Source organism: Aegilops tauschii, chromosome 4, assembly GCF_002575655.3.
Source record: "Aegilops tauschii subsp. strangulata cultivar AL8/78 chromosome 4, Aet v6.0, whole genome shotgun sequence".
Taxonomy (NCBI): Eukaryota; Viridiplantae; Streptophyta; class Magnoliopsida; order Poales; family Poaceae; genus Aegilops; species Aegilops tauschii.
The window spans coordinates 75,643,690-75,659,772 of NC_053038.3; the positions used below are offsets into that span (position 1 = coordinate 75,643,690).

At 46.4% G+C, this 16,083-nt stretch overlaps 1 protein-coding gene across 1 annotated transcript; it reads right to left on the reverse strand.

The window, feature by feature from the left end:
• Nucleotides 1–13,192: 13,192 nt before the first annotated feature.
• Nucleotides 13,193–15,413, reverse strand: LOC109735122 (BURP domain-containing protein 12). Its single transcript, XM_020294330.4, has one exon. The coding sequence runs from the start codon at nt 15,335–15,337 to the stop codon at nt 13,460–13,462; it is 1,878 nt and encodes a 625-aa protein (XP_020149919.1). The 5' UTR covers nt 15,338–15,413; the 3' UTR covers nt 13,193–13,459.
• Between the last annotated feature and the right edge of the window lie 670 nt (nt 15,414–16,083).

Here is a 16,083-nt window from a genome sequence, read left to right on the forward strand (position 1 = left end):
AAGAAATACGAGGCTATAAATAATCATGCATATAAGAGATCAAAGAAGACTCAAATAATATTCATGGACATAGATCGGATCATAAACTCAAAGTTCATCGGATCCCAACAAACATGCTGCAAAAAGAGTTACATCAAATAGATCTCCAAGAGACCATTGTATTGAGAATCAAAGGAGAGAGAGGAAGCCATCTAGCTACTGCCTACGGACCCGTAGGTCTATGGTGAACTACTCACGCATCATCGGAGAGGCACCAATGAGGATGATGAACCCCTCTGTGATGGTGTCTATATTGGATCTTGTGGTTCTGGAACTTGCAGCGGCTGGAATTGTGTTTATTCGACTCCCCTAGGGTTTCTGGAATATTTTGGGATTTATAGGGCAAAGAGGTTGTGCGGGAGGTCGCTGAGGGGGGCACAACCCCCCTGGGCGCGCCTGGGCCTCCTGGCGTGTCCTGGTGGGTTGTGCCCACCTCGGGTCTCCCCTCCGGTACTTCTTTAGCCCACGGGGTGTCTTCTAGTCCAAAAAAAATCTCCAAAAAGTTTCACTATGTTTGGACTCCGTTTGGTACCGATATTCTGCAAAGTAAAAGACAAGCAAAAAAACAGCAACTGACACCGGGCACTATGTCAATAGGTTAGTCCCAAAAAATAATATAAAGTTGATATAAAATGATTGTAAAACCTCCAAGAATGATAATATAACAACATGGAACAATCAAAAATTATAGATACGTTGGAGACGTATCAGTCACTGTGTGTCCCCCATGAACAAATTGCATCATCCAACTGACCCATCTGTGGTCAAACCCTTTCTTGTGGAGGACTTCCTCCAAGAATTCCCATCGAACCCAATCGTACAACTTTTCGAAATCAATTTTTAGAATGAACACCTTTTCTTTTGAGCGCTTGATCTCATGAATAACCTCATGAAAAATCACAATGTCGTCGAGTATCCCACACCCCTTAATAAAGGTCAATTGATTAGGGTGGATGATTTTGTGTGCCACCGGCGATAGGCGAGAAGCAAACCCTTTTGTGATCAACCAAAAGCTCACGTTTATCATTGTGATAAGCGTAAATTGTCAGGTATTCTCGACCCCCGCAATCTTGAGCATTAGAGTTAGAACCCCATAGTTTAGCCTCTTTATGGTACTACCCTGCATGAAGCCTTCAATCAAGCACAATAGTTGTGGCCCTATCATGTGCCAAAACCGCCGGTAGAATACTATCAGAAAACCATCCGGGCCCGGTGCCATGTTACCCCTCATATCCCTCAAATTATTGATTAAATCCTCCAAGGTAAATGGGGTGGTGAGAAAAAAATTATCCGATGTGGACACTCTTGCCTCATCATTCCATGCGAGCGATGAAATAGTGCCACCCCCGCCCTATGTTTTGCCGAGAAGTTCTCGATACAAATTGTATATATGCTCCTTAAGCTTCTCTTCTCCCATGATGATCTGGGAGCCCCATCTAAGCACTCTTATTGTACCCCTTCTTTTGCGGCCATTTGCCACGACATGGAAAAATTCGGTGCTTGCGTCTCCCTGTAGAATCCATCTTTGGTTGCCGCGATGCTCCCAGGACATCTCGAAACAAGTGATGAAAGTGAGCTTCTTCTCAATTTCAGTGCCTCCTTTCTACGGAGGAGATCACTCTCCATGTTCGTCCCAATCCCCTCAAGTATCATCACAATAAATGCAATTCTGCCACTCGTCCATGCTATCACATAAGGGATCAAACTGGTGGAGTGGAGAGGCCCTCGCCATATCCCACACACTCACTACGGGGTCGACGGACCGAGGTTGTGTGAGCCAATGTTTCTCTGTAGCGACCAGACCTCAAATGGTCTGTGCTGCTGTGCACTAGTGTCATCCCTGGATCAGTAATGCTGACACGCACAGTACAAATGGAGGATTTATAACAGAGTAGCAATCACACACTTATTACATCGAATATCTCCAAAGAGATTAAGTATGATAAACATGGCTTAAGGCCATCTAATAACGATAACAGCGGAAGACTTGGAAGATAAGTGAGTCCATCAACTCCAGCGGCATCACTGAGTATAAGACCACGACCTAAGGCACCTTACTCGTCGTCTGAAAAGTCTGCAACATGAAACGTTGCAGCCCGAAAACGGGTCAGCACATAGGATATGCTGGCAATGTAACACATAGAGAATAATGAACAATAACAATGCTATACTACATGCATATATGGCTGGTGGAAAGCTCTATGGTTACAGTTTTGCGAAAAGCCAATTTTATCCTACTTCAAAGGAATAAATTTTATTTAACTATCATGGTGGTTGTGAAACATTGAGATGGTTGACAACATCTCAATCCCAATTAAATATCATCAATAACCCAACAAAATTTATTAGAAGTAACATAGTGATGAGATTCACATGATAATCCAAGTACTAGATACTCAAGTTGTCCATAGCCGGGGACACGGCTAACCATGATTAGTTTGTACACTCTGCAGAGGTTTGTGCACTTTTCCCCACAAGACTCGATCGCCTCCGCTTGATTCTCGCACTACATGATGTTTGAGAAACGGATGACCGAGACACAGTCTTTCAGAAGTGTTTGCACCTTACGTATGGGTAGACAGTTACACCTACTTTCCCCTACATCTGCTAGTCTACCACTGTAAGAGTTCACACAACTTAGTCAACTATGCTAGAGCCCATAATAGCTTGCGGCTGCACACGGAAGTTTCTAGCATGAATAATCTTATGATCCCTTTGAACCTGGGTGGCGGTCCAAAAGAAAAACAGGCAATCCTGGAATACCCAGGTACCTCAATCCACCCAGATGTGAGTTTTAGTTGCCACCTTAAGTAAACCATTAATTAACAATCTCACATCTGTCATGAAAATCTCTCAAACCCAATCCACGTCTACGAGCATAGCATGGCAATAATAATAGCAAACGTAGAAGTAACTCCCAAGGGTTTGATAATAAACAGGGCAATAGGTACTACCACATCTACTACCCAAAACCCACAATTTAATTAGATCCTAATCATGCAAGTGTTTGAGGAAAACAGATCTAATGCAATAAAAACTGGGTATGGAAGGAATATGATCAAAGTGTTACTTGCCTTGCTGATGATCCGCAAAACCTAGCGATTCGAAGTAACAAGCGGCACACTCCGGGTACTCTATCGCAAACAAACAAGCATACAATCAGTACTCATCTAATGCACAGGTAAAACTCGAATGAAAGATCCAACCAGAAAGTTCAACTTAAGAACTCCGGTTTGCAAAAAGAATCAACTCGAAAGAAGCAACGAAAGTCAAACGGCGAAAGAAAATAGCTTCATTTACTAATCTGGATCTAGGTCAAATTTTACTGTAGCAAAAACTTGTTTGAGTAGGTTAAACGGAAAGAGAATTTCGAGACGAAACTCTAGGCGCTTGAATCGCCTGATTCCGATAAACGAGCGAGAAGTTAAACAGAAACGAAGATTCGATCAGAAATCGAATCTGAGAAAAAATAGCGGAAAATCCGACGAAAAAGAAAAACGGATGAACGGTTAAAGAACGGACGTTCGTTAACAGAGAAAAACCGACGAACGCTCGCAAAATAATAAAACCGAAAAAAAACCGATCTAGGTTTTTTTTAAACGAAGGGTTTTTTTTAAGAAAAACCGGCAACGACGAATGGGGCAGCGAGGCAGTACCTCGTCGGCGGCTCCGGCGAGGGCTCCTGGCGGGGCTCCGGGCGAGGGGCGGCGAGGTGCGGGGCTCGGGGGGGGGGGCGAGGGGCGGCGGCGGCGGCTCGGGCTTCCGGCGGCGGCGGCGAGGCGAGTGCGGGCGGCGGCGACGACTTGATGAGAGGAGAGAGAGGGGGGTATAAATAGGAAGAGGGGGGCAGCAGCTTGGGGGAGGGGGCAAGGTGCGGCGGCGGGGCTTCCCGTGTCCGCCATGGACACGGCGACGGCGGCGTCGTGCGGGGAGAGGAGAGGGGCGCGGGGGTGGGCCGGCGGCCTGGGCTCGGCCCAGCGGGCGCGCGTTCTTTTTTTTAATAAGTTCCGCGGAAAATAATTCACAGAAAAATAAATAAAAATCAGAAAAATATAAAATAAATTTTGCCCGTCTAGTTAGAAAATCTAGAATAGGGTGAACATTTTTTAACACAAAATAAATATTTTGAAAACATGCAATATTTTTAATGCAATAAAAATTGCAAATAAAATCCAATAAATGATTTTAACATTTTACCTCCAGTATTTCAATTGTTTTGGAGAAGTCATATTTTCTCCTCCCATTTATTTTGTTTAATGAAATATTTTTCCGGTGAGAAAATAATTAAAACCAAAATCCTCGTCTTATTATTTGATGAAAATCAAATATGAAAATTCGAGAAAATCCCCAACTCTCTCCGAGGGTCCTTGAGTTGCTTAGGATTTATCGAGGATTTTATCAAAATGCAAATAAAATATGATATGCAATGATGATCTATGTATAACATACCAAATTGAAAATTTGGGATGTTACATTCTCAAATAAGAAATAGCGCGAAACCTGCCTCGTGGGCTCACTCGAGTTAAGGATTAGTGGGCAATGGTCAGATCCCATACGTAACTCGGCCGTAAGCATGCAATGTGGGAACTTGGTTTCCCATTCCCCTGAGACGAACACCCGGTCAAGTACGGATCACACTAGCTCATCTTGGTTGTTCGTCCACGTAAAGTGTGCCCCTACCCCCACCGATGTAGTTTGACAAGATCAAGCTCCACCACCCAGTCATTAAACATCCGTAACAGATGTGGGTTATTGATCACCATGTTACTCTTGTCACGCGGGCTATAGACGAGGTTGAAATCACGCCCGATAACAACCGGATGCGGGGTAGCCATAATCTTAATCTTAGCTTACACTTCCGACAAGAACTCACCTAAACGACGTGTGGTAGGCAGGCCCATACACAATTACAAGCTCCCATTTGAACCCATTACCACGTTGAGTGACATGGGCGCTAACAAAAATATTAAGTCGGCGTCGATCACGCTGGCCGAACCCTCGCATGTTCCAGATCAAGCCTTTCATTGAGGTTGCGACCCCTCGCATGTTCCAGATCAAGCCTTTCATTGAGGTTGCGACCCACTATTTCAAGAGTGTTTTTATGGAGTCTGAGACCGGTATAGTGACTCCACTAGAACCTTTTTTAGGTCTCGAACTCCATATGGGTGGTTATTATCCATCCAATATGGCACATTGCTAGAGTTTCTCTTATCTTTTTTCCTAATCTGTATCATCTGCCGGAGAGAAGAAGCAGATTACTTAGTTAGAAGCATTGTTGCAAATCGAAGAGGGACATTTTCTCAAGATTTCCCAAAAAAGTGGCATGCAATACATGATCATTGTGGGCTTATTGGAAGCTACCTTTCGTTGCCCATCGCACCAAGAATCCAATTCCAAACATCTCTTGTAATGATGAAGATGATAGACCTAAAATAAATGGACTTCTGTCAGCTTTATTTTCATCACTTATGTTCTTTCTGGTACATACACAAGACCACCCAAATATAAATCATGTAGCTCAAGTTACATGCTGACACTTGATACTTACCTTCTTTTAGATCATGAAATAAACTATATTTGACACCAGGCGTGAGTAGATAATAGAAAATTGACATGATGAATTACTAGTACACAACTTTGTCAAGCAGGAATTTGATGTATATTTTGTAGAACTCCTTTATTTTACCACAACAAAGGTAATTTGATCAATAAAGTCAAATTGCCCTCAGCTCACCCAAATTTCCAGGATTTACAGTTTACATTTGATGATGAACCAACCCTTTTTCTACCACATAGAGTGAACAATTCTTAACCATTAAGGTTGCAAAAGAAGAAGAGATATGACTTGGTAAAAGTACTTGTCTTAGTTCGGCAAGAAGAAGATTAAGCAGTTTCCATGGCATCAATCTGCGATTGTCCATGTCATATCTCCCTTGAAGATCCAATGGCAAACCTCTATTTTGACGGGTTTACCACCAAGGGCGATGAACACTCCATGAGCCACTTTCTTAGTAAAAAAAGGTGTCAGACAAGGAGACCCACTTTCCCCACTGATCTGTGTACTAGCTGCAGACATGCTCCAAACCATGATGAATGAGGCCATGACAAATTTACTGGTGAACTCTCCCTTGCTGCACAATTCATGCTCTGACTACCCAATCATCCATTATGCAGATGATACCATCTTAGTGGCTACTGTAGATGCTCAACAACTCACCCACATTAAAAATCTTCTGCTTCATTTTGCTACTTACACTGGGCTCAAAGTTAACTACTCTAAATCCACTGTGATTTCCATCAACACCCCTACCACAAAGATGAATGAGCCATCTGTTTTACTTGGTTGCAAGATTGGAAATTTGCCACACACATATCTTGGTCTCCCACTCAGCACATCCAAGCCCAAAGTATTGGATTATGTGCCCATGATGAAGAGGATTGAAAACATAGTGCTTAGTTATTCCACACTCTTATCCACTGGTGACAAGCTTACCTTGATCAAATCTGTCTTCACCAGTATGCCCACATTTTTCATGTGCACATTATCTCTGCCTAAAACTATGGTTAAGCAAATCAACATATACCTCAAGCAATGTTTTGGATAAAATGTGGGACTATTGATTCTGGATCTACATTAATCTCATGGGAGAAAGTTTGTAGACCTAAAGAAGATGGCACTACTAGGGAAAAGCCTAGCAGTAGGGCGGGTCTGAGGACTATCAGCAACGTGGGGTACCGCGCTACTAATACGGCGCTACAACTAACACTTAGCAGTAGTGCGTTCCTACCCGCGCTACTGTTATAGCTACTTAGAAGTAGCGCTTTCCATACAAGCGCTACTGCTAATCTAACTAGTAGTAGCGTTTTTCGTGCCCCGCACTACCACTATTCTGTTTTTTATTTTTTTATTTTTAGTGTATTTATACGCCGTTATACAAATTTTAAGAGGTTGTTATATCATTATGTCCATGATGAATTAATATATCATTGTGACGAAGAAACATGGATTAGATTCATTTGGATGAATCAAAAGTTGAATTAGCACGACGATCCTACTAATTCAACTTTTGGTCACTTTTGATCCATCCACATGAATCTAATCCGCATTCCTTCCACCTATGATATAATAACTACTCATGCTCATAATAACAAATCATCATGATAATCATGATCAACATCATCATCATATTAATATAAAAACTCTTGCATCATATCGTCACCAACAACACTAGCTAATAATCATCATAGTCATTACCACCAACACTATTTAATCATCATAGTCATAGTGTAGCTATCTAACCACCACCAACACTAACTAATAATAATAATCATAGTCATTACCACCAACACTAGCTATTTAATCATCATAGTCATAGTGTAGCACATCATCATCTTCAAACTCATTCTAGCTAGCTAATCACTCCTGCCGCTCTCTCTCAGGTAAAATAGCATAGAACATGTGTAGCACTCCTGTTTCATCATATTAGAGAATGCAGATGAACCTATCTCCTAATTGTGGGGCGCGCTTCTGATTGCTGCCCCCTAGTACTTCTCTGCTGTGATCCTTCACAATTTTGCTCCAGTCTTTAACTATTAAGACTTGCTCGCTTCGAGAAATCTTGAATGCACTCATGTGCAATGTAGGATGTCTTGGTCGTACGCTAACCATTGTCATACGACCTTTAGGCTCGATCCAATGAGGCACAACATTCATTGGGAGTCCTTGTTGAAGAACATCGTAGTAACATACTTAGCAATGAAGTTTAGCTTAAAAATAATGTATGCAAAAGATGCACTGAGGACAAATAGTAAAAATCTTACCATCTTTCCTAAATAGATGTGACAGTAGTTCAATACGCAGACTAGTGGTCGCACGTTTTGAGTACTAATATTTCGAAGTCCAGGAAAATAACTTGTCTTGACAGCATCGAGATCCTCAAGCCATGAAACATAATGACTTATCTCCTCGCAGTTTAGTTCAGCCCCAGGACAGTAGTAGGTGCTGTCTACCAAGCGCCGGACATGTTTACTTGAATGGAAATAACCTGTCAATAGAAATTAGTTGTCAGCTATTTTTAAATAAACAATATCCAAGACATAAATATGGTTGAGAAACTCACATAATGGTAGAACTGGAGGCGTCTGCACATCGACCCAGATGTCGATATTACCTTCAATTTCATCTTCCGGACGAATATCAAAGGTGATAAGCATATCAGGCTCAAATGCATAAGCCTTGCATAGTTCTCTCCAATTTTTGTATTCAAAATAGGTGTAGGTGTCTGCATTGTATAATTTTACGGCAAAAGTATAACCATGCTCGGTCCTTAAGTGAACTCTCTTTACCTCCATACTTTCCGTAGTACTGAAACCAATCTTATCTAAGACATAAATTCTTGCATGGCAGGGGATACGCTAGTAGAATAGTAAAAAATTAAAATTATAAGTTGAAGCAAAAGAAGCAGAAGTCATGCTTAATTATGAAAAAAGACTTGTCGTTGTGACTTATTGTATCCACTTCGAAGGGCTCATCCGATGCTGAAGTGCCTACCACCAACTAGGTGAGGCCTGTCGCACAGGCCGCCCTCGTCTTCGCAGTATTTGCACATACCGAATTCATTTTCGTCGTCAGACATTTCCTATGTTCATAGTTGAAACATTAATTGAAAATCGATCGAAGGCAACTACCAGGAAACTCAACACACACATCACTATTACTCAATATGCAAGGGGTTGACTTTAGGTCTGTCGAGTCTTCCTTCCTAAACTCTCAACTCAGTATATGGTGGGTACTCCCTCTCTGATATTGCGACCGTCGGTGATGGTCACTACTCCTCCTTTCCCTAGTGCATTACAAATATATAGCACAAGGAAAAGAAGGAGAAGCGACCCCCATGACAACAGTCGGCATTCTTCTTCTCTCATATATGGTGGACACTCCCTCACTGATTTTTTGACCGTCGATGATGGTCGCTACTCCTTCCCCTAGTGCATAACAAAGGTCTAGCACAAAGAGAAGAAGGAGAAGCGACCCCCACGACAACAGTTAGCATTCTTCTTCTCTCATATATGGTGGAGACTCTCCCTCACCGATTTTTTGACTGTCATGTATGGAGCCCCGACAGACTTAAAGTCAACTCGAAATGTCGTTTAATTCTCTTTCTAGCAAATCCGGGGCACTCAATATTTCCTACATATTCTAGCACAAGTCATGCTTAAATTCACGGAAAAATCTGGCATGAACTTTGCTAAAATATGACATATTGAGCGCCTGAAATTTGTCGGAACGGAAATGAATCAACATTCTGGCAAAACATAGGCCACTCGGATTTTCCCTGCGATACAAAGATGTCCATACACATCAACGATGCTTAAACTTGCAATTCCATCCGGATCAACTATCATAAGCATTAGCACATGAGCTCACCGACTAAATACCCTAGTTCTACTCTATTCAACACACCGAGGAGTAGAGAAGGAGGAGGTGGGCTTTTAAATCACCGACTCGGGTGTAGAGGAAGTAGCTAGAGGTAGCTCGGATGACGATCACTCCAAGGAGACACGACTCTACAAAGCCTGCATATTCCACCGAGTGAAAATTTTAGATCATCAAATCTCATATAGCATTCTTTGATGACAAAGTGATAATGACATAAAAATAATTAAATTTTCCAATACATTTCTATATTGAAAAAGAAAATTACAAAAAATTTCTATACCTATTCACTAGTTTTCTATCATATCCAAAAACATTTTATATTCAAAAAACATATTCACTAGTTTTCTATTACTAAAATGTTCTATTAATAAAACTTTTTTATATTACTAAAATTACAAACTATGTCTAAAACGTCCTAGTTCTAGCCCTAACATTTACTAAAAATACCTCAGTGAAACCCTATGTCTGAAACATCGTAGTTCTAGCCCTAACATTCACTAAAAATACCTTAGTGAAACTAGTTCTATTAATAAACCTAACATAACTAAATTAAGCACTTACTAAATTCTATTGTATTGAAAAAGCAGTAAAAAAAACTATGTGAAACCAGTTCTATTAATAAACCTAACATAACTAAATTAAGCACTTACTAAATTCTATTGTATTGAAAAAATAGTGAAAAAACCACATTATCAATGAGGAGAGATGGAGGGAGGCAGGATGGAGGAAGGGGTGGGAGGAGGGAGGAGAGAGGAGGAGGGGGTGGGAGGCCGAGGGAGGAGGGGCTGGGAGGAGGGAGGAGGAGGAGGAGGGAGGAGAGAGGAGGAGGGAGAAGGAGGTGGGACGAGGGGGAGGAGGGCAGTGGGAGGAGGAGGGAGGAGGATGGAGGAGGGCGCGATCAGAGGAGGAAGGAGGGCGCGGCCGGAGGAGAAGGGAGGAGGGCGGTGGGAGGAGGAGGAGGAGGAGGAGGGGCGCCGCATACCGAGGAAGGAGGAGCGAGGGCGGCGGCGGCAATGCGGCGGCGGGGGAGGGCCGAACGTCGGCGGTGGTGGAACGGTGAGGGGAGAGTGAGAGTGGGAGTGGAGAGGGGATCAGAGTGAGGGATGGCCAGTGGAGAAGATGGGATGGGTTTAGCAGTAGCGCGTGCTAGGCGAAAGCGCTACTGCTAAACTACCTAGCAGTAGCGCGTCTCAGGGGAACGCGCTAGTACTACACTTTGCCTGGTGGCAATGGTGTGGCAATATTAGTAGTAGCGCACTTTGTCCTTGCCGCGCTACTGCTATATCTATAGCAGTAGCGCCTTACGAGGACACGCGCTACTGCTAAGTACCAGTAGCGCGTCATTTTAACCCGCGCTACTGCTAAGGTTCTGTGTATAAGGTTTTCTCTAGTAGTGTGGGGGACTAGGAGTATTGGACATTGGCACGCACAACCAAGCTCTCTTGATGAAATTTCTTCACAAATTCCTCAATAAAGAAGACATTTCTTGGGTTAACATCATTTGGGAGACTTACTACCAAACAACACTGCCTGGTGACAGAAATGTGGGATCTTTCTGGCGGAGAACTGTTTCCAGACTTCTCCCTTGTTTTAAACAACATGCTATATGCAAGGCGGGAATAGGAGACACAACTCTGTTTTGGACTGATAACTGGATTGGAAAACCTCTATCGCTCACATTCCCATAGCTATATTCCTTTGCCATTAATGGAGACATCACTCTATCTAAGGTTATTGAACAACCAGACACCAGTCAGCATTTCCATAGGCCACTATCACTCCAGGCTTATCAGCAATTCAACACATTGGAGGAATTTCTTGGTACCAGAATGGCAAGTGATGAGCAAGACATGTGGCATTATTCCTGGAACAGCAACACTTATTCATCCATGAAGATGTATAGAGCACTCAAGAAGACAAAAGTTCCCCAAAGCATTTACAAGCTCCCGTGGAACACATCATGCAGGCTCAGACACAAGATCTTCTTTTAGATGCTATACCAAGACGGATTAAACACAAGGAACCTATTGCACCACAAGAATATGTACTTGGAGGATTATAGTTGTGTGCTCTGTGCAGACAAGACTGAGGAAACAACACTTCACCTATTCTGGGATTGCCCATTTGCCATAAGATGCTTGGGATTATCTCATGCAAGATAAACAAAAGAGGTATATCAACACATGATGAGATCATGCTAACACTGCACATACTTCCATCAGATATAGCACTGGATATGATCATCATGAGCTGTTGGGGTATTTGGTCTGTCAGGAACGATAAAATTTTCAGATCAGCAGCCCCACACTTTAATACATGGAAGTTTTATCTCAAGGAAGGATTATGGGCATCAGAACTAAGAGCAAAACCAAATAAAGCAGACAAGATAAGGAGTTGGGTTGCACAGTTCATGGACCCGGATTAACTCTGTTTTTCTTATGTTTCCCAAAACCGGCAATGGTTAATTTTACTAGTTACCCTGTACTTTGTTTAATTATTTAATAAAAATATCGTAGAACGATTGTTCTATGGTTTCTGCTAAAAACGCTCCATGAGCCAGGCTTGCGTCAGAAGTGTCAAGGTAACAGATCGCCACCCCATGATTGATTAACAGATCGCCACCCCATGATTGATCTTCTGATCAGAGTTGGCGGTGGTAATTTCGGCCTCGTAAACCTAAAAACGAAGGTGCCACCATCTTCTGATCCAGGAGTCCTAGATCTAGTGTTTCCCCCGGAGCATACCAAGCGACAACGATGCCTCAACAAGGAAGTGATGTCGGAGACGCCGCCATCATCCACCGTAACCGAAGTCGGCACAATTTCATTGGCTATCGTGCCACCTCAATCTCGCCATTAATTGGATCCACGCGGAGCCTCGCCGTAAAGACGTACATCGCCGTCTCCCGATGGTCCCTCCAACTGGAGTAAACTCCCGAACCGATGCCCTCAAGAGTGACTACGACGTAGAAGCACGGCCATCGCTCGATCCCAGAAAGATCTAGGGTTTCACCCGGAGTTGCCCGCGCCGTCATGGACCCCAGTACCTCACCCCACGCTACACGCCGACCACGAAAGCCAAATCCGGCTGGTACTGACCGTGGACCAGCCCTTCCACATCCACCTCGTGCAGGAGAACAGGCCCTCCATGGTGCTACAACATCGCCGCCGCCATGCGCCATCGCCAGGAAGCAATCCAATGTGGGGTGGAGACCCAGATCGAGGAGCACGCGCTCCCGCTCGTCAAAGGTGCCCCGCACCACGAGAGGAAGGAGCTCCTCCGTCACCGCCGTCAGCCGCCCTGGCTTAGCTCGGCGGCCTCGTTGCAAATTCAAGAGGGTCACTTCCCCAAGATTCCCAGAGAAGTGGCATGCCATGCATGATCATTGTGGGGCTATTGGAAGCTGCCTTTTCGTTACCCATGTCGATCGCACCAAGAATCCAATTCCAAAAATCACTTGTAATGATGAAGATGACAGACCTAAAATAAAGGGACTTCTGTCAGCTCACACTTATTTTCATCACTTATGTTCTTTTTGGACAATAGAAAATTGGAAGATGGCACATACAGGACATGACCCAAATCCAAATCACGTACCGCTTAAGTTACATGCTGACACTTGATACTTGCCCTTTTTTAGATCATGAATTAAACTATTTGACACCTGGTGTGCTACATACAGGAAAATGACAGAATGCATTACTAGTACACACCTTTATCAAGTAGGAATTTGATATAGATAACTAGAATTCTTTTCTTTTACCACAACAAAGGCAATTTGATCAAGAAAATCAAATTACTCAGCTCACCCAGATTTCCAGGATTTACAGTTTACATTTGATGATGAACCAACCCTTTTTCTACCACACAGAGTGAACAATTCTTAAACCATTAAGGTTGCAAAAGAAGAAGAGATGGAACTTGGTAAAAGTACTTGTCTTAGTTCGACAAGAGGAAGATTAAGCAGTTGTCATGGCAGCATCAATCTGCGACTGTCCATGTCATGTCGCCCTCGAAGATCCAATGGCAAACCTCTATTTTGCCGGGTTTACCACCAAGGGCGATGAACGCTCCATGAGCCGGGCTCCAATCAGAAGTATCAAGGTGACAGATGGCCACCCCGTGATTGATCTTCTGACCGGAGTCGGCGGCGGTGATATCGGCCTCGTACACCCGCGCCTTGGGCACTGAGTGGCAGTAGTACACCAGGTACGGGAACAGACTCTGGTGGCATGATACAGGCCGTGTCACCTTGCCACCGTGCACTCCGGTGACATTGCCCAGCCTGATGTCCGCGCCGCTGCCCGCCGTGGAGGCCGTGCTGTGCACAACAATGTCACTGCCTAGCATCTCCACAGCAAAGTCCACAATGTCCTCAGCTGAGGTCGCGCACCTCTTGGTCTCGCCCTGGCTGGGCGCGCGCTCGCACTCGGCTACCGTGGATGCCACTGCCTTGCCCATCGCCGTGTCCAGGGGCACCCTGAAGACCTCTGACACGGCATTCGGCTCGAATGGTATCTTCCCGGCAATGTCTCTCGGCAGGAATGCCCTGGGTGGCATCTTGTCCCTGATGTCCGGCATGGGCATTCGGTTCCCGGCCACCAGCTCCCTCTCCCTGAAGAACTTGCCTGGCTCTGGAGACCACTTCATATGCCGATGCTCGGATGTGGTTGCCTCCGCCGACACTGACACTGTGCTTGACGTGTTGTGATACGCCTTGAAGTCGATGCCGGTCTTGGCGTACCCCTTGAACGTGGTATTGTCTCCGGCGTACTGCTTGAACCCAATGTGGTGGTTGCGGTTGGTGCCTTCGCCGTAGCCTTTGAAGGCGACGCTGCCCTGGTTGCCCGAGCCACCGTAGCTCTGGAACTCGGCGGCCCCGCCGTTGGCACCCTTGGCGTAGGAGGCGAAGCTGTCGTCCCCGACATTGGCGTCATCGCGGTACCCCTTGAACGTGTCCACTCCGGCATTGCCGCCGGCACCGTAGCTCCGGAACGTGTTCTCGGGCACGTTCCCCTCGACACCGTATCCCGTGAAGGTGTCTGTGGCGCCGTTGGCGGACTCGCCGTAGTTGGCGAAGCCGGAGCTGAGGGTGTTGGTGTCGCCGCCGTAGGAGGTGAAAGTCTCCCGCAGGCTGTTGGCGCTCTTGCCATAGCCGGCGAAGCTGCTCTCCCCGTGGTTGGCCTCCTGGGAGTAGGATGTGAACCCGCGGGTCCGGCCATTGGCCCCGGCGTCGTAGTTGGTGAACTTGGATTCCGGGACGTTGGTGTCCGCGGCGTAGGCCGTGAAGGAGCCCGACCCGCCAGTGGCGCCGCCGGCGTAGGAGGTGAAGTTGGCGGTGACGACGTTGCCGTTGGCCTCGTAGCCGGTGAAGGAGTCGGCCCGCCCCGACGAGTCCCGGCCGTAGCGGCGGAACGAGTCGGCGGCGACGTTGACGTCCGGGGAGTAGCTGCTGAACCCGTCGGTGCCGGCGCCAGCGCCGGAGCCGTAGTTGGTGAAGTTGGCGTCGCTGTAGCTCTTGAACTGGCCCTTCCGGTCCGCCAGCGACGCCACATCAGAGGACGGGCAGAGCAGAGCAGCCTTGGAGCAGAGTGTGGGTAGGCGGGCGGTGATGTCGGGGAGCGAGGAGGGGAAGGATGCAGCGTCGGCGGCCGGCAGCGGGGAGAGCTTAGAGACGAAGAAGGCCGGGTGGGGGCGGTTGTTGGGCACCTTGCGGTTCCAGTAGCGGATGAAGGCCGCCTTGGCCGTGAACGGGTTCACCGAGGAGGACGCGGCCGCGGCGCCGGCGGCATTGCGGAGCAGCAGGAGGAGGAGGAGGAGCAGCTGGGTGGTGAGGACGGGGCGGGAAGGGGAAGCCATTGGAGGGGTGGAGATTTGGGGGCGGAGACAGTGGGGAGGGGAGTGAGGGTGGGGGGGATTTCCCCGGGTGTGAGTGACGTCGTGGGGTGGGGGATTGGAGGGGAAGAGAGATTAATCGATCGATTTCCCCCTGTTTCCATTAGCTAGTGCTTTGGCTAAACAGAGGCCAAGTGCCGACGAAAGTGAGTACTCCCTCCGTGACCTCGTCTCCTGGGATCACAAGTCCATGGCTCCAAATCCAATCTCAGGGACGTCCGTGACAAACAATTTCACTTGAGCCGCTGGAGGGACATGTGTTTTTTACGAACGCCGCCGCCTGGACTTAACTGACAGCGGTTGTCCTGCCTCCGCCGGCTCTTGCAGCCAGTCTAACGAGGCGCCGACCTGCCTTGTCACACCATTCATCACCACGGCGGAGAGCGGATCCAACGCCGGACGCCGGTCGTTCGCAGCCCTCTAATAGCATCTCCAGGCCACAGGCCGACTTTTTTCGCGCCCACTTTTTTCACGCCGGTGTAAAAAAAAACCCAGTCGTGTCATCAGGACTCCGAAATCCGCCGGCTCGGTCCGTTTTTTGGCCCAGCGATCCCAAGGCCGAACCCAGTGCAGTGGGCGCTTGGGGCCTCCGACGGAAGGGAAAACCGCGCCTGGGCCACCACTGTCAGGCGAAAATGCATCTTGCACGTCCAGATACGCGCACCCCCCCCCCCCCCCCCCCCCCCCGCACGCCCTCCCGCCACCTTGCC

Bases quoted from the DNA above. Each gene is read 5' to 3' on its own strand.
- LOC109735122 (XM_020294330.4), bottom strand. From the start codon at position 15,337: ATGGCTTCCCCTTCCCGCCCCGTCCTCACCACCCAGCTGCTCCTCCTC.